At 52.5% G+C, this 27007-nt stretch overlaps 9 protein-coding genes across 9 annotated transcripts; 4 read left to right on the forward strand and 5 right to left on the reverse strand.

Annotated features, from left to right (window-relative positions):
• Nucleotides 1–3010: 3010 nt before the first annotated feature.
• AYL99_00592 (hypothetical protein) lies at nucleotides 3011–3957 on the forward strand (the record flags this gene model as incomplete). Its single annotated transcript, XM_018832108.1, has 2 exons — nucleotides 3011–3818; nucleotides 3890–3957. The coding sequence occupies 2 exons, from the start codon at nucleotides 3011–3013 to the stop codon at nucleotides 3955–3957; spliced, it is 876 nt and encodes a 291-aa protein (XP_018697987.1).
• A 1701-nt stretch (nucleotides 3958–5658) lies between these two features.
• On the forward strand, nucleotides 5659–8256 carry AYL99_00593 (hypothetical protein; the record flags this gene model as incomplete). The annotated part of the gene is made up of 3 exons (XM_018832109.1): nucleotides 5659–7827; nucleotides 7892–8063; nucleotides 8135–8256. 3 exons carry the CDS (start codon nucleotides 5659–5661, stop codon nucleotides 8254–8256), a joined length of 2463 nt encoding a protein of 820 aa, XP_018697988.1.
• Nucleotides 8257–9032: 776 nt separating this feature from the next.
• On the forward strand, nucleotides 9033–13869 carry AYL99_00594 (hypothetical protein; the record flags this gene model as incomplete). The annotated part of the gene is made up of 3 exons (XM_018832110.1): nucleotides 9033–9353; nucleotides 9435–9532; nucleotides 9615–13869. The coding sequence occupies 3 exons, from the start codon at nucleotides 9033–9035 to the stop codon at nucleotides 13867–13869; spliced, it is 4674 nt and encodes a 1557-aa protein (XP_018697989.1).
• Nucleotides 13870–15970: 2101 nt separating this feature from the next.
• AYL99_00595 (hypothetical protein) lies at nucleotides 15971–17208 on the forward strand (the record flags this gene model as incomplete). The annotated part of the gene is made up of 3 exons (XM_018832111.1): nucleotides 15971–15980; nucleotides 16025–16363; nucleotides 16457–17208. 3 exons carry the CDS (start codon nucleotides 15971–15973, stop codon nucleotides 17206–17208), a joined length of 1101 nt encoding a protein of 366 aa, XP_018697990.1.
• A 540-nt stretch (nucleotides 17209–17748) lies between these two features.
• AYL99_00596 (hypothetical protein) lies at nucleotides 17749–19425 on the reverse strand (the record flags this gene model as incomplete). The annotated part of the gene is made up of 3 exons (XM_018832112.1): nucleotides 17749–18329; nucleotides 18381–18480; nucleotides 18571–19425. 3 exons carry the CDS (start codon nucleotides 19423–19425, stop codon nucleotides 17749–17751), a joined length of 1536 nt encoding a protein of 511 aa, XP_018697991.1.
• A 1071-nt stretch (nucleotides 19426–20496) lies between these two features.
• AYL99_00597 (hypothetical protein) lies at nucleotides 20497–21093 on the reverse strand (the record flags this gene model as incomplete). Its single annotated transcript, XM_018832113.1, has 2 exons — nucleotides 20497–20955; nucleotides 21016–21093. The coding sequence occupies 2 exons, from the start codon at nucleotides 21091–21093 to the stop codon at nucleotides 20497–20499; spliced, it is 537 nt and encodes a 178-aa protein (XP_018697992.1).
• Nucleotides 21094–21219: 126 nt separating this feature from the next.
• Nucleotides 21220–21729, reverse strand: AYL99_00598 (hypothetical protein; the record flags this gene model as incomplete). Its single annotated transcript, XM_018832114.1, has 1 exon — nucleotides 21220–21729. One exon carries the CDS (start codon nucleotides 21727–21729, stop codon nucleotides 21220–21222), a length of 510 nt encoding a protein of 169 aa, XP_018697993.1.
• A 770-nt stretch (nucleotides 21730–22499) lies between these two features.
• Nucleotides 22500–23687, reverse strand: AYL99_00599 (hypothetical protein; the record flags this gene model as incomplete). Its single annotated transcript, XM_018832115.1, has 1 exon — nucleotides 22500–23687. The coding sequence occupies one exon, from the start codon at nucleotides 23685–23687 to the stop codon at nucleotides 22500–22502; it is 1188 nt and encodes a 395-aa protein (XP_018697994.1).
• A 2873-nt stretch (nucleotides 23688–26560) lies between these two features.
• On the reverse strand, nucleotides 26561–27007 carry AYL99_00600 (hypothetical protein; the record flags this gene model as incomplete). Its single annotated transcript, XM_018832116.1, has 1 exon — nucleotides 26561–27007. One exon carries the CDS (start codon nucleotides 27005–27007, stop codon nucleotides 26561–26563), a length of 447 nt encoding a protein of 148 aa, XP_018697995.1.

Consider the following 27007-nt stretch of genomic DNA (forward strand, 5'->3'; position numbering starts at 1 on the left):
TGTGCATCTGCAAGTATGCGGACAGCGAGCACAGGAGTAGATGAGAAGGCCCATGAATGCAAAGCTGGCCATATAGGCATGCAGTGTGACAATCTGCGTATGTTGTGGTCAGCACCTGCATTCCCGCCTTCAACAGCACACCTTTGCGAGACGTTATATTCTGAAGTGGCCCCAATAGATCGAGTGTTTATTTGAGCCACGATTGTACTGGCTGTATTCTGCCCTAGCAGAGCGTAGAAGGGCGGCTGGTGTTCACCAGCTGACTCCGACCGAGATCTTCAGCCGAGCTTGCCAGGAATCCACATCTTCGATGCGTTTTGAAGTGAGCCCATGCCTTCTCTTGATTCACGCTTTGAGACTGCGAAAAGAATGCAATGCCACGAAAGCTTTTAGGCTGGGTAAGATTGAGACATCATGATGGCATGGGGCGTCGGGCGTTGGAATTTGTGACCACACCGGCATCTATGCTCCATCATCCACAACCAAGACACCACTTCCTGGGAGTTTATGTAGGGAGGCAAGCTAATACCATAAAATCGACTCAGCCCACACATCGAGACCGAGGGTCGCTGGAAACTGTGAAATGTGCAGGCGTAACGCAGGGGAGAGGTAGGACAGCATAGAGTTGTCGCATCTGGAGGTCAAGTTGCAAATTCACGTCGACAGCCTGGTCCAGTGGTGTACACTTCGGCGCGCATTACGTTCCCTTTCCAAGCAGCTATTTGCTTCAACGCCCTAAATCAAACGAATTTCCGCTGTTGCGAGGGCAGAATATAGGTAAAATAGCAGTTCAAAGTTCACAATTCTCAACTGAGGGCTGCGATTCTGCTGCTTCGATGTGGACTATTATTACTCCATCGCTTCCGGTGTGCGCCCGTTTGCTGTGAAATACTGTAAGAACTCGCCAAGAGAGAAGCATGGCGGCGTCCTCGTATGCCGATGGATAGGGTGGGGAAAGCAAGTGAACCTGGACGGGACGCGTCAGCTCCGTCTTTCTATCAGTGTGATCAGGAGGCTCAATTGGTGCGCAAGGATGGTGGCGATCACGGAGAGGATGAAGGAACGGAATGGTCCTCTTCCTCCATCTATTCAAGCTGGAGGAGTGCGATGAGCTGGCCTTGTGGTGAACAGAATCGATGGCGGGAAAGTTCGAACATGTCTATATTGTGAACCCGACTTCACCTTGCATGGTGTGGTCTACGATTTTGGCAAGGGGATGAAACAAACCAGAGAGCCGCAAAAAGAAATGTGAGAATGGGGCGCACGACCAGTTGTGCTCATACGAACAGGTAGCGAGGTCGCCCGGTGGCAGGGCAGCCCTGTCGGCCTAGGACCGTGTATTTCAGCAGCCCAAGCCAATCGCTAGTCGCCCAGCTGCCCGATCTCCGGGGCGCAATTTGATAAGCGGCTACACTCCCACGCGCCCCTTGGGTGCCCAGTTGTGCCCAGTGGTGCCCGAGACCCCCACGAGAAGCTGCAAGCCACTTTATTCTCCGACAGAACCATACTAGCATGTCAGCGCAAGGGCCTGAATCTTGTTTGGTGGGCTTTGTTTCAACCCTCGTCGTTCCAATTCGGCGAGGGACCGATTTCCCGAGTAGTAGTGGTATCTCATTTGCAGCCGCGTGGTGGCAGGAATGGCGAACAGACGGGGCCTGGATCATACACCCTAGATACTCGTAGTCGCAGATGGGAGCACAACAGACACCATCCAGAGGTCCCTGGCTGAAATTCCAACTCGCCGCGTCCTCGCCGACCAGGACTCGGTAGTCGACATGTAAACACCACCCCCTCGTCTATCGTCGAGCAACATCATTCCCTGCTCAGGAGTGGGAGGGACGAGGCCCAGATGAAATTCCAAACAGGGACTCAGTTTGTAACCGTCCTCTTCTGTGTCTTCCCGTTTCTTCAAAAAGCCCATCCTCGTCTTTTCTGGCCGTTGGTCTTCCTTCTGTCCTTTCCTTCAGGCAAAGTCGTGTTCACTCTCATCTCTTTTTGCACCACGCTCTTTCTTTCTTGCTCTTTGTGACTCTTGGGGCCAAGGGCATCTTCGTAAGCTTCGGCGCTGCGCAGTGGTCGAGGACTGGAATATCATCTGCCACCCTGGTCGACTTGGGCGTTTCAGTCCAGATTACCCTTCAGATCGTCACTGCGACAAATCTCCCACGCAACTCCCAAGGCTTTCTAGCTCCCCGCACTCGCCAATACCCCAACTCTGTCAGGCATAGCTTTAGCTGCGATCAGGAACGATTAGGCCCTGTTTGGCAAAGCTCCAGGTGCCGCGGTGGAGCTAACGTTCCTGGCCATCAGAGGCTCATCGAGGCTAAAGTGATCCTTGTCCACGAGGCCTAGTCGCTGCGGGCTTGCAATTGGAGCAGGACCATCGTGGAGTCACCTCTCTTTGTGCTCTTCTTTCTCCGACTGGCGGCTGTCAGAAAGAGGACCGAGCGTATTCCCAGTACGGAATACAAGCTACGAGCAGTACTGGGACAAAGCCCGCCTCCATCACGTCCCTCACTAAATATACACCCCTTAGGACCCCGTCCTTTATACCGCTCTTTTCCACCTCGACAACCTCGACTCTTCACCTCACCTCCAGTCCTTCTTTAGGCCATCTGCCATCTTACCTTCGTCACCAGTCCCTTGGAGCCCTCTTCACTCACTCGAGGCGTCTTCAATTGGACAGTCACTCTTTTTTTCGACCACAATTAAGCCATATTTCCCTCGATTGTCGCTCAAGCAGCACAAGCAGCAGCACCGTCAGTGACCGTGCCGTTTGGACTAGATTGTCCGTGCCCTGTCAATCCATCTCTTTGACCAGAGTCCATTTCCAGACACCCTGCCTCACCTGGTGTGAAGAACTTGCATCAACAGAAGAACATTGCTCACCCAGCCAGCAGCAGACCTCACACCACAACGACTCCTGCTTCTGACCATTGAGACACCTCGAGTTCAACTATACCACAAACTCACCAACTCTCAATCAATCATTCTTTGTCGATTGTTCAAGATGAAGACTGTTGCACCCTTTGCCATCGCTGCCTTGTGCGCCGGAATGGTCGTTGCCACTCCTCTCGACAAGCGCGACTATGTGACCGAAATCGACTTGTACACTGTGACCGTCACGGTAACTGGATACCCACCCACCGATACACCTGCACCCTCTGGCAGCGACTGGAATAGTTGGAGCAGTTGGGGCGCATGGCACGGCGGAAGTAGCGGGGACTGGAGTAGCGCGTCGCCGTCTCCTACCTCTGCGGCTCCTGCTGATACACCCGCGCCTTCTCCAGAAACCCCACCTCCATCGACCTCCGATTCCTGGTCAGCCTCGACGCCAGAAACCTCGCCGACTCCTGCCCAAGCAGCACCATCGCCCGCCTCCACCAGTGTCTCTTCGGACTATCAGCAAGGAATCCTTGATTCGCACAACATGCATCGGGACAACGCGTCTGTACCGCATCTGACCTGGAGTGATGACATGGCCTCGATCGCCGCCCAGATCGCCGCCAGCTGCGTATATGCTCACGACACCTCGACGGGTGGCGGTGGCTATGGCCAGAACATTGGTGCGGGAGCTCCCCCATCAGATATCCCTGCCATGATCACCGATGAGATGTATAATGGGGAGATCAACTTCTACCCGGCATATGGCGTGGAGCCGGACATGACCAACTTCGAAAAATGGGGTCACTACTCACAGATTGTCTGGAAGTCCACCACCTCCGTTGGCTGCGCAACTCAGTACTGTCCCAATGGCTTGGCTAACACCGGTGGCGATGTCAGCCCTTATTTCACCGTCTGCAACTATAGCCCGCCAGGTATGTGCTTTTTTTTCTTACCGTTTTCTCTTGCCTAGATTGCAGGAGCTTTGCTGACTGATTCTGAACAGGCAATTTTGGTGGCGAGTATGCTGCGAACGTCTTGCAACCCGGCAACATGCCCACTGTCACGTTATAAGTGGCGACTTGCTTCTGCATGATATCACGATTCATTGGATAACCCTCGAGTCTAAGAAATCACACCGATGACAATGACATGTTGTGCTCAGGGCCAAGGGGCAATGCATGTGCACAGCACGGAGTGGGGATTTGCGAGCAGTATGGGATTGTTTTCTTTTTCTTTTTCTCTTTTCTTTCTTTCTACGAGCCTGTTGCTTCGCCATCTGAAGGTGCCCAGATTGGAGTTCTATTGGATGAGTCGAAACATCATGGTCTTTCTGGTTCTTGATTCTTGACCACCGGGTGTGGGGTTTGGAGGACATTTTGAGGATGACAGTACCTGAGAAGACGAGGAGGTCCTGAGGGAGGAGAAAGCTCGAGTCTGTAGAATAGAGACCCGAGCAAAAAAGTGTGTACCAACAGTGTTTGCAAAATCTTGAGTGGTGTGGTGTGGCACTGTGGGTGGCGAGCTCGTCTCGGATTTATCCCGGCTTCGTCTTCCGTCGTGATCTGGACCACCGTTGGCATCATCCCGTTCACCCATGGCTCTTGGGTGGCTCCGTTCCCCAGGTTTGGCTTGCGGAGAAACGGAAGTTGCAGGTCAGCCCTCTTCGTCAGACAACCCACCAGAGGAAAGCCCGCCGTGAGTTCTCATGATCCGGTTTTATCGTTTTCCATGCTCCTCCGATCATCCGTCAGCCATTCCTTCACGCTGGCGAGAAGGGCGAAGCGTCGCAACAGTGGAACGAGAACACCGTTTCTTTTCTACGTGTTCTAGAAGCTCCGGAACCAAAAGCCTTTAAAGAGATTCGAAGCCCAGTCGAGTTCAGCGGGGGCCGGCTTGAGATGGTTCGAAGTCCAAAATACGTCACAAGCCCTGTGGTCAAGTGGTGCTGGTATCCATCGACCACCAAACCGGCTCCAAGAAGACAACTCTTCTGTACATATTATTCCACTAAACATTTATTGCACACCGACATAGAGTCCTTAGGTCTGATTCAGATTTCTTTGACTCTTGTTGGCCTCGTCGCCCACCTCGGTTGACTCAAAGTGTCACGGCGCAACAAATTCCCACACCTGGGAGGGCCACGCTCTCAGACCACTCCGCGCCCCCCAAAACGCGGGCGGATTTTAGCCCCTCGACGAGTCAGACCGCGCTCTGCGATTTCTACACCTCTGTACGTCCACCGTCCCTTTCCTTTCCTCCGAGCGCACCCACTGCGAGACACAGCGACAGTCTCAAGAGCCCGCACCTGTTCCCTGTCCATGCTCAGGATCACCCGCCTTGCCATGCGTTTCCGTGTTGCGAATGGATCGTCGGGACTCTATCGTCATACGACTTCCATCCCTGCTGCACCCCTTCACATGCACAGCTCGGCTCTGTAAGAGGTTGTTTTGAGAGAGGTGTCCTCGGGCCAGCTTCAAAGGGCGTGAAAACCCCTCTTGACGAGTCTGACCCTGTGCCAGGTGACAATTTATGCATATCGCCGCAACCTCTTCCCAAGCCGGCGTTCTCTTTCTCTCTTCTTCCTCTTCCCGGACCCTGCGCGCTCCTCATCAGACCGTCGGGCTTGCCTCCCTTTCCCCCCTTCGCGGAAATAATATTCCTCATGCCCTCTTACTATTTGCATGACTGCCACTACTTCTACCGCACCGCACTTCGCCTTCTGAGCATTGCCACTGTGTTGGCTGCGCTATACGCATGATTCAGATATTGACCATGTCTTCCACAGGGACAGGAACGAGATACTTTGCCCGCCCTAAATCTCTTGACGAGACCTTGAACAATTCTTCTCACGAGGACGGCGCCCACGCCAATATGTCGAGCAATCAAGTGGAGCGGTCGCTCGAGGCGGCCAAGGAGACCACGGCCTCCTATACCAAGGCCGAGAAGGAGCCTGTGTCTGCGAAAAAGGAATCTGCCAAACAGGGAATCACTTTCGCGGCTCAGGACAAGCTACCGAAGCTACCCATCCCTGAGTTGGATTTGACAATGAAGAGATACCTCGATGCCTTGGCTCCGCTGCAGTCCCCGCAGGAGCACAACGATACAAAGGCAGCCGTTCGAGACTTCCTTGAGAATGAAGGTAAGGATCTGCAGGAGCGATTGAAGAAGTACGCCACGGGCCGGACGAGTTACATCGAGCAATTCTGGTATGACTCGTACTTGAACTATGATAATCCCGTCGTTTTAAATCTCAATCCGTTCTTTCTCCTGGAGGACGACCCCACACCCGCGCGGAATAACCAGGTCACCAGGGCTGCCTCTCTGGTGATTTCTGCTCTCTGCTTTGTCCGGGCAGTCCGAAAGGAAGAACTGCCGCCCGACACCCTGAGAGGAACGCCGTTGTGCATGTATCAATACTCGCGACTCTTTGGAACTGCACGGGTGCCCACAGAAAACGGATGTATCATCGGCCAGGATTCCGACTCCAAGCATGTCGTCGTTGTGTGCCGTGGTCAGTTCTATTGGTTTGATGTTCTTGACGACAACAACGACCTGATCATGACTGAAAAGGATCTTGCCATCAACCTGCAGGTGATTGTGGACGATGCCGAGCAGATACCAATCCAGGAAGCCGCCAAAGGTGCCATTGGAGTGCTCAGCACCGAGAATCGAAAGATCTGGTCACACCTGCGAGATCTTTTAACAAGAGAGGAAGGTTCCAACAACGCGGAATGTCTAAGTATTGTCGATTCGGCGCTGTTCGTGATCTGTCTGGACTATACCGAACCTGCCGACGTCTCTCAGCTTTGCGGCAACATGCTCTGTGGCACAAGTGAGGTGGATCGCGGTGTCCAAGTTGGGACCTGCACCAACAGATGGTATGACAAACTCCAGATAATTGTCTGCAAGAACGGCAGTGCCGGCATCAACTTTGAGCACACAGGCGTGGACGGCCATACCGTCCTCCGCTTCGCTAGCGACGTCTATACCGACACCATCTTGAGATTTGCAAAGTCGATTAATGGTCAAGCGCCCACGCTGTGGACAAGTCAGAGTCCGGATCCCTCGAAACGAGACCCTGACAGCTTTGGTGATGTGAGCACCACTCCCCACAAGCTCGAATGGGACATGCTCCCCGAACTGCAGATCGCCCTGCGGTTCGCGGAGACACGGCTGGCAGATTTGATCAACCAGAATGAATTTCAGACGCTAGATTTTACTGGTTACGGCAAGAACTTCATCACCTCCATGGGCTTTTCGCCTGACGCATTTGTTCAAATGGCTTTCCAGGCAGCATATTATGGTTTGTATGGTCGTGTTGAGAACACGTACGAACCCGCCATGACCAAGATGTTCTTCCATGGTCGGACCGAGGCCATTCGGACGGTGACGCCCGAATGCGTCGATTTTGTCAAGACCTTTTGGGCAGATAACGCCGCCCAGAAAAAGGTTGATGCTCTTCGAACGGCGACCCAGAAACATACCGCTATCACCAAGGAATCGAGCAAAGCACAGGGGCCAGATCGCCATCTGTATGCTCTTTACTGTGTTTGGCAGCGTAAGGTGAACGACGAGTCGGCGGAAGTTGGCAGTACTGCCGGGTTCAGCTCGAACGGTTATTCTAGCCCTACCGATATGAGCGACGTGGGCAGCCCCAAACGACTTGAGGAGTCGTCGTCCCCCGTCGGCCGTTCTCGCACCGGGACCGAGTCCAGCCGCTCACCAGCGCCAGCTCTACAGCAGATGCCAGCTCTGTTCAGTGACCCCGGCTGGGACAAGATCAACAACACCATCATCAGTACATCCAACTGTGGCAATCCATCACTGCGCCATTTCGGCTTCGGGCCCACCTCCGGAGATGGATTCGGGATCGGATACATCATCAAGGACGATTCTATTTCAGTTTGTGCCAGCAGCAAGCACCGGCAGACCCAACGTTTTGTAGACAGTTTAGAATCATACTTGAACGAAATTCGCCGACTTTTGAGGGCCACCAAAACGAAAGACCCCGCAGCCTAAGATTACCCGAGCCAGAGAGGCAGAAGAAAAGGCGGGCAAGGATGGCCGCCTCAAGTCTCGCGGCCGGATTATCAAAACTGAAGCTTCGAAGGTCGATGGCTTCCAGACCCCTACGAGCTTAGACACGGCAGAGGTGGAGGATGATGGGTTGGGTGGATGTAAGTTACCCATGACAGGCGATTGATTGCAGACTTGTTACTGACCTGTTTTTTTTTGTCGTTCCATCTAGATGGCTTCTTCGACGCCGGCATGTTATTACAAGCGCTCAAAAAGGACCAACCCAAGCCTTCAGAGCAAATCGCACAAAGGAGGAGGACGGTGGGCAAGAAGCTTGCTTTGAGCGAGTATTAGTACGAGTCCAAGCCGGAATTGGAGCATGGCATTGTGCTGGTTGGATGGGCAAATTGGACAAGTGGGAATTTGTGGCCGGGAAGATGATTAACCAGACGGACGACTGGCACGACCGAAGTTTTTTTGTGTGCGTTTGCGGGGGAAGGGTTCGCATTCGCAGGTCCAGGCCGGGCCGGGGTGTTGTGCCTGGATCGACCAAGCGAACCAATGAGTTGCAGGAGGCTTGAGAAGATGCGCATGTGTGGTGCAGGATGATGACACCAGCCACGCCCAAAGATCGAGGGCACGTAATGGGGGGTTGAGGACCTTTGAGATACCAACGAAGGATATTCCGTATCTGTTGTCACCAGTTCAGCAAAATTGGGTTGTTTCGAGCACCAATGTATCAAGTATCCACCTGCGCAGTACTGCTTCCTACGATGTAGTATTCAGGCTGGTCACTCCAGTGGCCTGATAGCGCCGATGCACGAACGGCACTTCGCATGCCAAGAAGATAGTTCCTTCACCACGCTAAACCCGATTGGGCACGAACCCTGACTGCTCGATTCAACGTCCCGACTCCCATCGCAGCCCAGTCCTGCGCCAGAATAATCAACAGTGCCCTCCTTCACGATAGACCTTGCCTTGTATACCGGTCGAAGCTCCTGGTTAGAGTCCGCGACGGGTCTCGTTGCAACTCTCTTCATGTGCTTGGACACGCCCTGACCGCACTCCCGTCCTCTCGCCACCCCCAATATACCCGGCCTCAGCCTTTGCCGCCCTTCCTCCTTCCGACCATGGCAGCAGTCACCATGCCCACGACCGCCACCCTCCCTGTTTCCAATGGGCTTGGTGCCGCTGCCTTGGACAATCAAGAATCCATGTCCCAGTCACTTCCCCTGCCGCCTCAAGTCCATACCCCTCCCACGACGGACGAGGGGAGTCATAAGGATGATGACGCAGCCTCGAGTTCCTCCCTGTCCGAATTGGATGACGACATTGAAGATGAGGAAAACAGAATGAGATTTGAGGAGGCCGCCCGCGCGGGCGCGGAAGCCGAACAGTTTTCGGAGGTCAAACCGGACAGATATGAGAATGGGGTGCCCATCTTCACTCCAGTATGTGCCATACGACCGATAACATAGGCTCATGCGAGGGAGAAGCGTAGAGAGAGCTAGGCTGACAGATATGAACACCAGACAATGGCCCAGTTCAAGGACTTCCAAAGATACGTCAAGGGTGTGGACCCTTACGGCATGCAGTCCGGTATCGTCCTCATCGATCCTCCTGAAGAATGGTGTGTCTTCCCTCTTCCAAGGCATGCTGTCACGTGGCAGACCCGACTACCATTAAGGATCACAAGGCTAATTATGTTACAGGAAGCGCGCGCGGAAGCCTCTGGACGAAATGGTCAAGACCATCAGGATTAAAAATCCCATTACCCAGGAGTTCCATGGTGCCCAAGGGATCTACACACAGAGGAATATGGAGAAGATGAGGTCTTACAATCTCCCACAATGGAAATCTGTCTGCGAGCAAACCGAGAACCAGCCACCCGCCAAGCGTGGTGAGAAGCGCCTCAACGCCGATAAATTATTGGGACGTGGCACTGCTCGTAGCAGAAAAACTGAAGCATCGGCGACGCCCGAGGCGGCCAAAAGAGCCTCCAGTCGTGCCAAATCCATTCCTATCAAAGAAGAGCCATCTGATCACGATTCCACCCTTCTTGCCCCTCCCACTCCGACCAGTCCTGAGGTGAAACCAGCTGCCCTGGACAATGAGGCAGATGATGAGGCCGCTTCCTCAACTGCGGACCCGACGCCGACCAAAGCCAAGAGAGGGAGAGGCAGACCAGTAGGCACGGGCAGGCCACGAGGACGGCCGCCTAAAGATGCCAGCAAGAAGGAAACTTCAAGCGTCGGCAAAGGGGCAGAGACCACCGTTGCCGCTCGTCGACTGCGAAATGCCCGCGAGGCCATTGATGAAATCGACGAAGAGGCCTTCCAAAATTTCGATTATCGGGTATATGATAACGAGCAGTGGACACCTGAGCGCTGCGATGAACTCGAAGAGAAATACTGGAAAAGCCTCAACTTCAGCAACCCAATGTATGCCGCTGACATGCCGGGCTCTCTGTTTGACGACGATACTAAGGAATGGAATGTCGCAAAACTACCAAACTTACTGGATCTTCTTGGTCAACCTATCCCTGGTGTCAATACCGCATACCTGTACCTGGGCATGTGGCGGGCGACTTTTGCCTGGCATCTGGAAGATGTGGATCTTTACAGCATAAACTACATCCATTTCGGCGCCCCGAAGCAATGGTACAGCATATCTCAAAAAGATGCTCCCAAATTTGAAGCGGCTATGAAGTCTATCTGGTCGTCAGACGCCAAGGACTGCGATCAGTTCTTGCGTCACAAAACTTACCTCGTCTCGCCTGCAATCCTCAAATCCAAGTTTGGGGTCAATGTCAACAAAGTCGTCCATCGAGAAGGCCAATTTGTAATCACCTTCCCCATCGGGTATCATTCCGGTTACAATCTGGGTTACAACTGCGCAGAGTCTGTTAACTTCGCCATTGAAAACTGGTTGCAGTATGGAAAGACGGCACGAAAGTGCCAGTGCGAAGCCGACAGCGTCTTCATTGATGTGGACTGGTTTATCCGAAGGATGAATGGCGAGCCTACACCCGAGTTCGAAGAAGTTGAGGTCACTGACGATGAAGATGAGGATGAACCAGCAGACCTACCGACACCTCCTAGCAGCGACAGAGGTAGAATCAAGATCCCACAGAAGAGGAAACGTGCCATGAAGGAGCTCGGACCAAACAAAAAAGCCAAGAAGATCATCAAAATAAGGAAAGTCAGCAAGACCCAGCCTTGTTGTTTGTGTCCGAATGATTTCTCCTGGGAGGAGCTTCTGCCGACGACGCAAGGTCAGCGTGCTCATCGAACTTGCGCTATGTACACGCCGGAAACCTACATCGCCAGCACAGACGGCAAGGAAATGGTGTACAATGTCGAAAACATTAGCAAAGACCGTCTGGAACTCAAATGCCACGAGTGTCGGCAGCGGAAAGGCTCGTGCTTCCAGTGCTCGTCGGCGAAATGCACTAAGTCGTACCACGCAACTTGTGCCATGCAAGCTGGTGTTCAAGTTGACAAGGGCGAAATCGCTGTTTGGCACGAAGGAGTGGAGTATCGCGACATCGGTTTCGATTGGAGATGTCGTCTGCATCGTACCGTCAAACGCACCAGACTTACGAGTGAACTTTCCGTTTGCAACCACGCAAACAGCTGCTGGCAGAACGCTGAGTTTCGACGCTTTCTTTCCGGGCTTAAGGAAGGAGAGCTCATTCAGTTCCAAGCTACGAATCTCGACGACATTGAGGCTGGCCTGGTCATTTCTGGCTACGATGAAGGTCAAGACTCAGTTCTTGTCAAGATCCTACCAGATCTAAAACAGGTGAAGGAAGTAGATCCCACCTCGATACTATTTGTCGACTCTGCGGCCTCATATTTACAAAAGCCAAGTGCAGGTGCGCTCGACCTCCCGGAAGAGCTCCAAGGCAAGACTGCTTCTCTCCCCGAATCCACAGAGAAGAAGCCAAGTCCTGGCTACCTGTTTACTGAAGAGCCCAGGACCGAATGGGCGGAGTTTGTCTGTTCTCTCCCTCCTGTTAACAAAGCACAGAAGCCTGTTGACCTGGGCAAGGAAAAACATTTGTGGTTGTACCTTGGAGAGAAGTCCTCAGAAGCAAAAGCATTCTATACGGCTGATCCTGAAAACCCGGTACACGATCCTGCATCGAACTTCCTCGACCTTGTAATGCCTCCCAAAAGAACAATGGCGCCACCACCTCAACCTAAGCGTCAAGGACTCTCTGCTTCACACCCACTGGCCAACTTTGCCGCCAAAAATGCTGCAATGGCCAGCATCAGGCAGACTGTGGATAAGCAGCCTCTGCAGCGTTCAGTTCTCCCGGGAACATTCAGCGGCACAACACAAGATCTCACGCTGGGAAGCTCGAAAGCCAGGGCAATCAAGGCCAGTCAGATTAAACCGTCGCAGTATAAAGACATTGTGACTGGCCAAGAAGCTCGGCTGAACGAGCAGGCGCGGATTTTCCAGCGTCAGCAAGTCAAGGCTCGGCAATTGGACGCTGCAGAGAGCTCCACCAGTTCCGTCCGTCGCCCTAGCATAGGGATTGACCATGATGCTGTCCAACGCCAGAGACACTTCCAACAGCAGGCATCACAGCATGCGAAGCACATGAAGGAGTGGTCAAATGATCCGTCACTGCCGCCTCTCGAGCCGTACGTGCCTTTTCAAAGCTTCACTAACATCGACAGTACTGGTCGTTACGGTCCTACGATGATGAGTTCAAACCTCAGGTCGCAACAATACGAATACAGCAGCGACTGGATGAGTCCAAGCTCCACAAGTCGGAGCCCAGCTTTCGGACACGCTCAAAATTCGGGTCTCAACTCCATGCTTTCGTCCCCATATGGTCGACCCCAGTCTCCAGTCACCTCTCCCTTCCCTTCATATGTCCAACAGTCCCACCTTCAGTACTCGTATCATGGCAGTTCGAATCATCACAGCCCCCCAGGATCTTCCGCTTCAGGCACTCCTTATCAACAGTCCCGCATCGACACGATCCGCGCAGCCGCAAGCCAGCCACCTCCCCCTCCACCCTCTGCCGAAGTCGAACGCCAACGGCGGATTTCCAACCCGGCTTACCCTTTCAAAAGCCCAGATCAAATCAAGGCTCAAAAGGAAGCAGAGAAGCATTCTCCACCGGGCAGCAGACCGAGCAGCTCCTACATGATTCCCAGTCCCGGTCTGCAGCAGCATGAAGCATCGCCCTCTTTTATGCAGCATGCAGGGTCATCCGCTGCAAGTCCCTCAATGCAACCACTTGACCCGCAGAATCCGCCTCAGTTTATCAACCCAAACGCAACGCAGATCAGTCCAACCGGGTCCAGTGCTGGACATCGCTCTGCGAGGGGAAGTTTCTCTGGATTGGGCTTGGATTCAACCGTCCCTCTGCCTTTAACTCACATGGGTTTGAAAAGGACTTCTTCAATGGACATGATGGATCTCGATATGATTCACGACATGGCGCCCTTTCCTGCTGCGAGTATTAATCCACTACAAATCAGCAATTACATCCCCAAGCGATCGATTTACGATCCACTGAACGCGACTGTCCATGGCGGCATAAGGCAACAAAAGCCTCAACTGCTTCCAAAACCGATACTCCCGCATGCCTCGGCAATCCAAATTGCTCCTCTACCCCCTATGGCCGATCCGTCCGCTGTCCTCGTCCAGTCTCTTGAAAAACGTCCACTCGGGCCAACCGGCTTGCTGCTCAACGATCGTCCCATCCCAAAGCAGCTAAGTGATTGGTTCGGAAGGGGTGGATTTTGGGCGAGGGTTGCGGGGTACTATATCCAAAAGCACAATGGGATGGCCAGTGTTTATAGGAGTCCGTTCATTGCGGTCAAGGACAAGGTCGGGCTGGACAGTTGGGAAGGGGGCTTAGCGGAAAGGTACTACGACAATCTAGAGCTGTCTGAAAGAGAAAGCATTGATGCTGTGAGAGACGGAAAGGCACAGCCATGAATGTTGAGAAGACGTCGAGGGTATCTCCTGCCGGCCGGAGTTTTGGAGGGACACAAGTGAAAGGGCATATGGGTCATGCAAGGATTATGGACCGTGGATGCGGATGTCAATGATGAGAAGGGAGGAGGAATGAGTGCAAACGGCAGGAAGCCACCATTTACAGGGAACCGGGGGAGGAAAGGTTTCCGTACATGGTTCTCTTTGGGCTTGAAGGAAGTCGCAAAGCCCATTCATTCATTATTCAAGTTGGTCGGACAGCTCCGTCCCAACACGTCTTTTCAGCTTTGGTACAAAGCTGTTGCAAAGAGAATATGAAAACCCATAAGAAATGGAGAGATTTTCCCCGCCAAGTGATGGAAAAACTGGGATAGCCGAGCAAGATACGACGTCCCCAAATGCCAACCCAAGCCCCTGGGTGGCCCCCTCCCTTACGCCTAGTGGCCATTTGACATCACTGTTGGTGTCAGATAATAAGGGGCTTCCAGCGGGTCTAAGCTCGTCGGCTTAAGGCAGATGCTATTGTGCAACGCTTGAAGCTCTTCATGCGGCTGCTTGGGAAGAGCTGCAAGGCTGCCGTTCGGCTCGTGCTTGTAGTCATTGTTGTCTAGCGCGGCAGCAATGAGTAGGTTGTCCAAGAAAAGAGGTGCACTGCGGTGAATGGCCTTGATGAAGGATGTGTACCTGATGGTTACGTGCGGGCATGGTATTGTGTAACTACGAATGAGTGTCTAGTAGTGAGCCCATGTATCAGTGGCAGAAGTGCCAGCGCGCTAGAGGCCCTGACAGCGGTGGTAGAAAGCTGGACTGGCGGGGAAAGACGCGTAGATCACCCGCGGAACATCGCTTCGGCGTCCAATGGCCACCTTGGGGGCACAACTAATTAGGGGAGGTGACGGCCTAGGCTGATGCTCAACCCCGACTCACCCTAGTCACGTGGGCCGGGGAGGATGTGGTAGATCTGCGGATAGGAGCGAGTCTAATTCAGCCATAACTCTCTCTGCCTCCTGTTTTGGATCGCTAGCCGTTGAATCGAAAGCGGCTTGTGCAAGCTTCGCATGACCACCGTTCTTCGTCAGCCAATCTCTCAACGGAGTGCTCTTGGCTTCACTATTGACTTACAAGACCACATTGCGTTTTCCCCCCACTGGTTCCCCAGCATCAATTCGCAGCTTATAGTTAGCGTCATTCTTCGCCACTCTTGATGGGACGATTCTGCTCCCAGCCTGGTGACTGGCAGCGAGCTTTGTGGGCATGTCGAAATTTTGTTCTGATTTTCCCAAAGAAACCATTAATATCTTTAGACATAATAGGTGATGCGACCTAATGTTTAGTCAGCTACGACATTGAATGCGATGTGAACTCATACAGTGCCGCTTCAAGTAGAAGATATGTCTCCGTGGCTTGTCCGGATGAGATGTAATGCAATGAAACCATACGACTCCGCCCAGTGGGACAGGGAGAATTTATGTCAAGACCTCCCTGCTTCATTGACAGCGCATCTGTGTAACTCGAGTCTGCGGGCGCCAGGAGTAGGGAGTGATGGCCAGCATAGTAGTGGCAGCCTTTATTTGGTGCCTATTTCGGCCTAGTACGCTTTCGAGAGTGGTCTCACAACGCGTGGTAAACCCTTCATAAGGGTAGGGAGACTTCATCCAACTCGTTCTCTCGACAAACGCAAGAAAACTGAGTGGCTTCTATTGTTATGTTTCGACGTGTGTCTCAGTTTCGCCCACATCGGATTCGCCATAAATCGACTGCAAATGCTGGCGCAATACTTCCTGGTCGAGAACAATTGTCAAAGCCACCCAATCTTCTTGCCGCAGCATCATGCGATCCCTTTACCTACACCAGTGGCCATTGGCTTCATCGAGACAAGGCACAACGTCAGGCTCGATATTTGAAGTTTGACTTCCCTCTTCTATGCCAGAGAGCTGTGGATGTATGTCCTGGTGCCAGGAGCATCCTGCGATGCACAAAAAAGGAGGGAGGTTTCAACCGAGTGTTCATCTTCGACATGGAGAACGGAACACGTGTTGTGGCAAGGGTGCCTTTCCGCGTAGCTGGCCCCAAAAGCTTGACCACGCATTCAGAAGTCGCAACAATGGCATATGGTATGACTTTCGTTTTCATTTTACATTCGACTAATGCGATACAGTGAGGTCCTATACGACCATTCCAGTGCCCAAAGTCCTTGATTGGAACGCAGACGAACACAACCCAATAGGTGCGGAATACATAATCATGGAGCATGTTCCAGGAGTCCAGTTGCATGATGTCTGGCCAACTATGAAGTCTCATCAACATATGCTAGTTACCAAGAACTTGGCATATGCTGTGACAGAAATGGCAAATCTCACATTTCCAGCCTACGGCAGCTTATATTTCGACACCACTCCGAATACACAGGCAAAGGCGATTAGTATCCCTGACGGCTTTGTGGTTGGGCCTAATTGTGGTAGAGATTACTGGGACCCTATCGATGAGGGTTCGCATGGTGAGAACGAGCGTCCAATAAATCGAGGCCCATGTCAGTACCGTTTCCACATACTCTCCAAGTCGTTGAAAATATCGCTAATAGAAAGGGAAGGGACCACTCTTAGGGAGTACACAGATGGGCTCCTGGACGCAGGTTATGCACGGCTGCCCAATCGTTCAACAGAAAGCGACGTTGAACTACCATATCGTGGTTCCGTGGGAGAACATGTTCGACTGTTACAAATCAGCAAAAGCGCGATCAAAGAACTGATCAAGAGTCCCTTGATTCAGGAATCATCAAGACCCATGCTGCTGCATCCTGATCTCAATAAGAGAAATATATTTGTTTCTCTAGACGACCCAACAAAGATAACCGCTTTTATCGATTGGCAATCTACCTGTATTGAGCCGACCTTTGTGTATGCGAATGAGACGCCTGATCTGATAGCGACTCCACCAGCGCTTTCCTGGATTACTGAAATGGATGACGAGTTGCTGGCAATGGCAGACACTTCGGGTGACAGGGAGAGGCTTGAAAGAGATATCTGGATCTGTCGACAGACTTTTGAAGTGGCGATCCGCGGGTTTTCGCCGAAGCTTGCGGCTGCCAGAGCACTGGATGAAGCGTTGCTGAGGCATTTTCTTTACTGCCACTCGTCCTGGCAGGTTGGTGCCGTAGCGTTGCGGCAGGAGCTGATTGAACTCTCCCAGCATTGGTCTCAGCTGGGACTTCCGGGCTCGTGTTCTTACCAGCCTTCCCCGGGGGAGCTCGCAGAGCACGCAAAGCAATGGGATGATTTCGAGACCACCCAGAAGTTCAAACTCTTTTTGATTCGGATGCTAGACTCGAGCTCGGACGGATAGATCCCGACAGAGTGTTGGGAAGCTGCGAAAGTGGCACACAAAGCTTTCTTCGAGCAATGGATGGAGACGGTTAGGGAGTCGGAAGATCCCGAAATGAATGAAGACAGAGGTCGGAAACTCTGGCCTTGGGATGAGAGATGACGGGATATTCAGGGTAGGTTGGCGAGGGATAGTCAATGCGGGAGGAGATTGATCTAGTGATATCCAACTGTTGCTAATTTTGTCCTCTTTCCAGCCGATCTTGATCTCGACAGTCGCGGAGGTGACATCTAGCCTCACCGGTGGCCTCCAGCGGGTGACATATCTCTACTCATGAATCCGGTCTGGTCCACGATTCTCTCTCATCAGCTCGGCGTCTTGGGTGAGCTGTCGGGTACAACTATCATCTCGAAGCAGTCGTGCCAGGGCCTCTTCCTCCTCCTCATTTCAGTTTCATTTTGTTTCGTTTCCTATAAATGAGCCACCGGGAATATAGCGTCAGACGCCACTATCGTATTGCCTATCTCCTGCTTGCCGTTCACTATCGGTTTCCTTCCTCTGTCAGGGGAGATCAACGACCGGGGGATAACCCAGAGCAAACTCGTCCATACCAAAACCCTCGACTATGACCAAGGCCTTGTGAAGGCAGTGTCGCTTCCTGTTCTCGGGAGTTCCATAGGTTCTCCACAACGCCGGACACAGAGCAAGGGTCACCGTGTTCTCCTCGGTCAGCTTCCGGCCATCGGAATTTTTGTGTGCGGGAGTCATCGATTCGTGCTTAAACTCGACCCCGATTCGGGGCCACTTTGTTTCGAATTTGTATTCAGGGTCAGCCGTTCGCATTCTCATGTCGAACTTCAATGCCTGCAGGAAAGCTTCTTCGAAATAGCGCATGGATTTCATCTGAAAGCCCAGCCGGTAGTCGAACACTCCTTCTTCATCTGCTCCCTGAGCTTCCGCGGTGTCGCGCTGCCATTGTATCAACGCGATAGGCGGTGCCGGAGAAACGCAAAGACTCTGGAAAACGTCGGAGAGGTCCCTTGCGAACCGACGTGCAAGTTCCGGAATCATGGGTTTGATAACGAGGTCCAGATAGCTCAAATTCTCCTCCTGTTTCATTGACGCAGCAAATAGTGGCAAGTCTGGAACCCAGTCAGCTCACGATATCACCTCTCCACCGTTAATAGACTTACATTCTTCGCAAAACTTCAGGAGATTCCCATTTATCGGCTTTGGAAGCGGATTCGGACGATCCACATGCAATGGGCAGCTTGCATCCCCGAACGCCCAGGCCTGTGGTATCTCATATTAGCGCCATTGGACAAGCCTCTCAGACAGAGCTATGCAGTGATGCAGAAACAACAACAACAACAAAGGACTTACAAACATGGCCACTCCAGCAAATGCGCGAAGAATAATCTCCGTGTTCATGAATGGATTTGCAAGGAGAACTTTCAAGGTGTTCTCCACATAACTTCGGTCTGGTATGCCGCACAGTGTCTCGCCTAGATTGAGTGAAGCGCGGGTGAGATTGGACGGTGTCAAGTGGGCAACAGGGAAACCTGTCACAAAGGCTGAAACGCCACGTTCGATGTCAAGTACAGCCCCGGCGAGAGCGTGAAAGGCGTCTGGCGTGGAGAGTCCAGAGGTGTATTTCCTGCTCTCAAAGGATCCTCGCCAGGCTGAATTGAGTGCGTCATCTATAGAGTCATAGCCTGGAATTTGGGCGCGGTACAGGATTCTTGTGACAAGGTCATAAGGCACTGGAGGACTCTTGTTGGATTCGTTGGCGACTCTGGAAGGAGAGCCCAAGGGATTTTCTCCCGATGGTGAGCTGCGATTGTCATCAGGTGGCGCTGGGATTGGGGAGTCGTTCGACGGTTGCTCTGGATCCTGTGGCGGATCTGAATTTCTGCCACGCAGGCTTGGAGACCTTGAGGACGGGGAGGTGCTTTGCTGGTGGTAGCGTTTGGGAACCAACTGTTGCCGATGTCGACGCCATCCGCTGACGAGCTTCTCGGCACTGACGCCGACCTTCTGTCCCAGCCCCCGTAGCTTGGCCTTCACCTGGGTCTCGCTCAACTGCGAGTTTCCCTTCTCTCTACTCTTCAGGAGGTGCTGTTGGATCTTTGTCACCGATTGAGCAAACGAGATGGAGCCTTCGTTGGAATTCTTGTCGAGCACATGGTATAGCCCTTTTGTCTCTTCTTCTGACCACAGGCGCCGCTTTCCGGTCATGCTGTCTGTGGTGGTGTTGGGACAACTTCAAGTTCAAAGGCTGTGCTTCTAGACAGCTACCGAAAGCGGGAGAAAATTATGGTCAAAGAACAGAATCGATCTCAAGGGAAGGAAAGGGGCAAGAAAAGACCAAGGAAGACTGGGCGTGAAAGAGAGAGAAATAGAGAAGCACAACAGTTCCAGCTTGGAATGCAGGCCAGCCCCTTGTCCTGTTGGTCTAGGAATGTGGGCGGTGAATCCTGCCGGCGTCCCTTGTTTGCTGATGCAGATGAGCCCGAAAGCGCATCGGACGAGTGATTGTGGCTGGCCTGGGATATGTTTTGGATGCTGGGAGAAAAGGTGGGCGCGTCGACCTCTGCACAGCGACTCGTAGACTACGGCGATTTATCCCTTATCAGAACAATTGGTATTGAACATGTTTGGGCAAGGCACGGTGGGCAAGTCGACATCAAAACAGGATCTCAGATGCCACTGTTCATGGACGCCTAATCTACCAGCAGGCGGGCTCCGGGCCAGGGTATCATGTTGGTCTACAGGGGCTTTTGGGTGGAATGGTCTCGGTGCTTGTCGGATTTTGAACTTTCTCGGAAGTCAGACAGACGATCATCTCTATGCGGGCCATGGGATCGAAGACGTCGACGTGGTCTTCAATGGGGGAGATGCTCATATTGCGGAGCGGCCGACTACCAGCAATGGAGTGAAATTCATTGTAAACTCCAGTGGGCTAGGTAGTATTTGAGGAAAGAAATCAGACACCCTTTGATTTCTGAATACGTGCAAAAGTCTCTCCATCCTCGTCGGTTTCCCATTGCTCTCGAACTCTCCGCAACCATCAAGTCCAGTGGTGGCTCGCACTGGACGATTCAGCTCAGTCTCTGTTCTATACTTACATTGACCAGAGAGAGAGAGAGAGAGAGAGAGAGAGAGAGAGAGAGAGAGAGAAGAGAGGAGAAGAAGAGTATACTTACATTGAGCAGAGAGAGAGAGAGAGAGAGAGAGAGAGAGAGAGAGAGAGAGAGAGAGAGAGAGATGAAGGAGCCTTTTCCCACCTCTTCCTGTCAGCAATGTTGTTCAAGAGTACGGCCGACAAAACGCCCAGAGCGCCGAGCTCGTCGTATTGCCCGGTTGCGCCTGCGCCTGCGCCAGCGCCAGCGTCGGGTTCTCCGGGATATCGGCCATGGCCTGGATGCGACAACGAATCGACGCGACGTTGGCCGTGTTTTGCACTTGGATGGCCTTGTCGAGGGCCTGGCCATAATAGTGGGCGCTTTGAGCGCGGTCGCGGCGGGCACCGTACATGTAGCCCATGTCGGAAAGGGTCTGCTGCAGGAAGCGAGCCCGGTCGTCGTCGTCGTCAATGCTTTTACCGTCGCATAGGCGCAGCGTCTCGCGCAGGATGGGCTCGGCAGCCTCGACGTCGCCGGCCTTGAGCTGCTGCCGGGCGATCATCTGTAGGGCGGTGATGTGTACGCCGCTGGGCACGCCTGGGTCGTGGGTGAGCCAGAGGGCGATGCGGAGCGCGTCGTCGAACTCGCGTCGTTGGTGGTTCAGCGAGCAGATCTCGTCTTGGATTCACGCCCATTCATGCACGTCCAGGCCGCTAGCCGGGCCGAACTTGTCGGCATACAACCGGAGGATCGAAGCGATCTGCTCGCCGCTGGTGTCCATCTCCCCCTGCGTCCACAGCTGGAGCAGCGGCCTCAGGACGTGTCCCTCGGCCAGGGTGCGACACGCGAGGGCCTTGAGGAAATGCACGATCTGGCCGCGGACGTCCGGAAACCGGTCCCGAAGGGGTTACGAGTACAGATGAAGAAGACGCAGGAATATCCAGTACGGGGATTTCTGGATACAATGGGACGCGAGACTGCAGGCCAGGTTGATCTCCTTGAATGCCTCGACGGTGTTATTCGTAAACAACAGAGGAATGGCGTTGTAGAAGCATTTGTTGAACACTCTGGAGACGTCGTTACCACTTTGGCATTTGAGATTTGAGAGGTCGCGTCGCTGTTGTTGCCTCTGCGCAAAGCCGAGGGAAGTCCAGAACGAAAAGTTCCAGTCTAGATACGACTTGGTCAAGAACAGAATGCGTTCGTCGATGTCTACAGTCGACCGGAAGGCGTTTGGATGGAGGTCCAGGTGAATCCTCTCGCCTATCGGAGACACTCCGGCGGCGGTGCGCCGTGTTCGTTTTTGCGCCTGAGGCGGTGGTCTACTGAACCGTCTGATGCGGTCCCATTTGACGGGTTTCCCATGCAGCTGGACCAGAGGTGTGGCTTCTTCCGTGGAAGCAGAGCGTGTCGTCATCGAGTTCAGTAGCGCCTTCTTCTAGGTGGAATTGTAGTTTTTGAAATCCCCCACACGGCGATCCGTCTCTTGAAGGCCTTTTCGCTGCGTTCGATGAACCAACCAGGTCAGCGGAAAAGCCAAAGACATACACATAGACCACAGAAGAAGTCACCCACGTTACGTGGAAATTACATTGGTCCGCCAGCGTCTGCCGGATCTCCGACAATTTCTTGCCCAGATGCACATACAGCTCAATGAATATCCCTTTGATAGAAGTCTATCTGTCCTGGGAAAGACCTTCCACCACCGTCACTCCGGCTGGCTCGTCGTCTGTCATCTGAAGGGCTTTTGTTGCAGATTGCACTAGGAGGCATGTCCAAGTGATACATCTCTTCAGCCGTGAGCCCACCTGCCCGGGCCTCAATAGTGAACAGCGAGGGCCTTTTGCGACAATCCTTGACTATGGTGCGAAAGGCAGGAAGCGAAGTCGTAAGCAAGCAGGGACGTTAATACAGCTAGCGGGTCACTCGGCGCCGCTTTAGGCTCTGGCTAGTCCTAGTTCGGTAATACAAAAGTCTCCTGCATATGTGGAGCTCGCAGCCTTGTGGGCTCAAGGCCCGAGAAGGTTTACTTCGAGCTCCTGGAGGCCAGACCAGGGCAAACCTGAGTCACCCGAAGACACCACACGACATATTGCACCTTAGTGAGAGAGTTGGCATGAATGCACAAAGGTCTTTGTGGCAGATTTTCCAAGACTGCATTCGGTCGGGGAAATCTTCTCGATTTCATTATCCTGCACCCTGAAGTATCGAGCACGCAGAGAGCGGTAAATCTAGCAAATCCTGGTGCTCGAAGACATTCAAAACCGCTTTGACATCGGCTGAGCTCACGAGTCCTAGGGCTTCTGCTTGTATCGTGAACTCCTTCTCGAACCAACTGTCTCCTGACATCGTTCCCACAAATAAAACCCACAGCCGTACATCGGGTGGGTCCTTCGATACCACGGTCAGTAGCTCTTTAAGTCTCGAAAGGATAACTTTTCCTGCATCGAAAACGGTGATCTGAAAAAGGGGTATCCGTTCCATATTGGCCTCTAAACGAAGCCGGTAAAGAGCTGCCAAAGCCACGTATTGATCGACATTATCAGAGCTCGTGTTGTACTGTACCAGAAGGGTTCTCATGAGGTGAAGGAATTTAATGGTGGCCGCCTGTCGGGCCGTCTCGGATGTCTCGGATGTTCTCAGTACGTCCAAGGCTGCAAGAGCTTTCTTCATCTCCAGAAGAGGCTGGCGTGGAGGCCATTGAACGCCATCAGAGGTGCCAGCCCGATGCCGTAGAAACGGTAAATAGTCTGCCTCAAGGATATGCCAAGTGCTGCTGTCCATCTTAAAGAGCGGGCTTTCTAGCGTCAAGGTAGCGCGTTGGATATCCGAGTGGAGAATGCAGATGAGATCTTGGATCTTCAATCCATAATGGTTGTTGATAACCTCTAGCAGCCGGAGGTGAACAGCCACAGCTTCAAGATTGTGGCACCACGTCTCCGCGTACAGAAGAGACATGACTGCTCGTGGAAGACAAGCAAAGGCAGCTTGAGAAAGGTTTAACCGGAGTTTCTGCATCGCCTTTGCTTTCAATTTGAGAACAACGTGTAAAGCCTCTGGATGAGGGTCGCAACGTGCCTTGACCGCTGCAATGCGAGCCAAGAACCCGTATGCGGCCAGTTCGTCTTGCAGATACGCGGCTGATGGATGGAGAAGAATCTTCGAAGTTCCAAAAGCCGGGGAGAGATATGTGCGGTCAAATTGGAGCAGCTCGTCGATCTGAGAGGTGCGGGGGATGGCAAGAGTGTCAAACGGATCGTAGGAGCCAGCGAAATGTGTTTCGATCTGGGAAGTCTGCTGCCCCTGGTCTTGAAATGTATGGTACAAACTGAGAGCCGCGGCTCGCAGTTTCCGCGTCCGCTGAAGTCGTTTCATTTTTCGGTGGGCAGCCACATGCCGAAACACCTGGCTTTTTTGTGACGATAGTTTTTTGCCATCTATTTCGTTGTTGTTGTGGTGGTGTATCCACGAGTGAGATGTGGTTGTCGCAGCCATTCTATCCAGTCGTGTGTCTGCAGGTGTGTTTGAGAGCTTCGTAGTAAGGAAGGTTGTAGTCCGTGATTTGTAAATTCGAGTATTCAAAATTTAAGGTCTCGGTTTCGAGCCGCTTCATCCACCCGGACGCCCGCTGCTTTACGACTCTCAGGCGACCCTTGCCTTATAATCTTTACTCATGCCATGCACGACATTGTGGGGGCAGTACCAGCACTGCAGATGGCTCATTAACTCAGAAATCGCGAATGTCGACTACTGGATAACCCGGCTGAAAAACAACCGATCTTAGACCTCGAACCATTCGCTTGGCGTATTCCAGCGGAAGAAAATGGTTGGCACGAGGCTTGTCCCGGCAACTTCGTGCTGTGGCCGTGAAAGAGACGAGATCGAGGTCAAGTCGTCCCCCTGGGTTCCTTGCTCGCTGTAGTTCTCACGGGTCACTAGGTGTCGTTGACGGTTTTTGAGGTGTTTTCTGTGGGGTCGTCTTTTGGTCAGCATGTTGCACGTTTCTGACTTTGTGCTAGCATCGAGCTCTGCACGGGGCTGCCATTCTCAAAGATTCTCCCTCCGGCATCGCCGACCCGGGACCAGACTGAGTTATAATATTACACAGATTGAGTCGTTCGGGCATTTGAGGCCACTGGTAGCTAATCACACAATATGTGCATTTAAATTCATTTTCCGCCGACAAGATCAAACAGAACAGCATCATTGGCACGGCCAACTCCGCCAATAAAAGAGTGTTTGAATCATCCTTAAACCGTTTATGGAATAACTTCTTTTTCTTCTGATTGGCCACATCCCGCCAGCCCGATCTCAAGGACCACTCGCGGCCTGCTGAAAGCGTGCAACTTGCAAAAGCAACACTCTTTAGTCGGTCATTGTAATAAAATAAGACTCTTTCTTTCAGCGAAGGAGGTCGCGCCTCTATGGTGATGTCATTCTACCGAGGCAGACAGGCTGATAAGGCCTGCCCCCTGTCGCGTTAACAGGTAAGGGAGGGCAATCGAGAAACCTCACTTTTATTGCTCGACAATAGAGATCTACGTGTATTCCAAGATGGTAGATCTAATGTGTTCCTTTCCAGAAGACGAAGTGACGAACCGTATTCTCATTCCTATACTAGCATTTTGGAACACAGCTCGCGAAATCTTGCCAGGGTTCATTCACCGACACATCATAGATACACCTTGCCTGTTCAAAAGCAATGAGGCTTAAAAGCGAGGAACATATATTTTCGTCCATTATCCTAAGAGCCTGTGCTCCCAGAGGCTGTCATATTGTAATGGGAGAAGTCAGTCAGGTCACGTGCCTGTACATTGTACAGGGAGGCAATGGTGGCTCCTGATTGGACAGATGAAGTGGAGAGCTTTTTCTTTTCTTTCAATAGTATTTTTACATAGACAGTGGTAGGGAGACAGACTGACAATCAAGCATTCCTATCCATCCTGTTTTGGTGGTGTTGTGGTGCGTCGTGCGTGTCCCTACCGCCGCAGAGAGGCATCGCCTCTGGCCATGAAGCCTCGCCCCAGTTCACTATCTGAACTTGTCCTTCTGTTCTTGGACTGGTTGCTTGCTGCCTGCTTTCAGCACTTGGTTGTATATTGAGTCTGGGCAGCAAAGAGCTACAGTATATTGGCAGGAGATTTGGAGGCACGCTTACGGACTTGCCCAATTAAAGCCTCCTTGCTAGATTGACACTATCGTAAGTCCATGAAAAAAGAGCCATATCCGGACAATTCAGCACTTAGATGGGGTGGAAGGAGTATTCAACGTCTACAAAGGGCTTTAACGCCCTCGATCATATATCGTGGTGAAAACTTTGCCATTCTGTCTGATTTGTATTTAATGGCTATATCTACATCCCTCAAAGCCTAGAAGTAAGCGTCAAGGGAACAAGACGGACTGTTCGTAAGCTTTTCCAACGAAACATTCGATACTAATTCCTGGCAACAGGAGAGCAGAAGGGGCTTTTGAAAATTGTCGAGGACCCAATCTGTAATATGTTCAGGTATTGGTAAATCTTGTGAAGAATTCTAGAGCTAGCACTCATCCCTCCTTTGAAGTCTAGTGGTTAAAGAACAGGGACATCTAACGATACGCGAAGAAACACACACACGCACAAAACAGATCTTTGCTAGCCGCTATTTCTCCACGCGGATACAAGTCTAGAGATCCTATAGGGTAGTTCCAGGAGGTCCAAGCCATAACCAGGTTCAAAATGGTTGTCTTCGTATCGCCTTCACAATGAGTGGCACCGAAGTATGCGACTGACGCATGTAACTCTCCTGCGAATCACGTACTTTCAAACTATGCACCGAAAGATTCAAGGTCGTCAGCGGCTGCAGGTGAAGTCCATCTCGTATAAAGTGGCCTTTCTTTGGAGTGTCACGTACCCCAAACTTGAGCTAGTAAGACCGGCACCTATTAAGAGCGCAAGTTTCCACTCCATTCGCCTTCGGGGTATCATGAGCACCATGCCGCACCTTTCTAATTCACCACCTGCGGTTCTACCTTGCCACATACGGGTACGAGACTGGTTCAGTCTGCGCGCTTAATGCTCTCACGAGATTTGGACAGTGAACTTCTCTTGGTTTGTAACAACGGCATGAATGTCGTCCTGAAATACATCTTTCAAGGCCAACCGTCCGGCTCTCTCTGCACAACTCTCGATCACCACTGACATCTCATCTAGATAAATCACATCATGACCAAGAAACCCTCCAATGCTGAAACTCGCGCAGACCTTGCCCTCAGCCAAAGCTCACAAACTCCTCCACCACCACGGCCCGGGTGCGTTCCCTCCAAAGAAACCTCTGTTCGTCCTCGACAACCATCTTGCCGTTCTCGCCCTGTCTGAGGGCGGTCAGCCACCTCATCTTGGCGGGTTCGTCGGCGAATCCGATCTCGGTCATCACGTCGAAGTCAATGCTGCCCGGATCCGCCGATCCCTCCGTGCTATCACCCGGAGAGTCGGACGGCACGGCGGGGACCGGTGTCCCCTTTGCGTCGACGCTGGCCCGCACGAACACAAACGCGGGGTCGTCGCGGTGGGTGTACCGTCTCTTATACACCAAGGGTTGGTTGTCCGGGCCGGCGAGACGGTTGATCATGGGGATGTGCTTCGTCTCATAGTACGTGATGAACTCCTTTGTGGAGAGGTGGGGAAGTTTGGTCAGGAACGCGAAGGTTGTATGCAT

Source organism: Fonsecaea erecta, assembly GCF_001651985.1.
Source record: "Fonsecaea erecta strain CBS 125763 chromosome Unknown Scaff1, whole genome shotgun sequence".
NCBI classification, from domain to species: Eukaryota; Fungi; Ascomycota; class Eurotiomycetes; order Chaetothyriales; family Herpotrichiellaceae; genus Fonsecaea; species Fonsecaea erecta.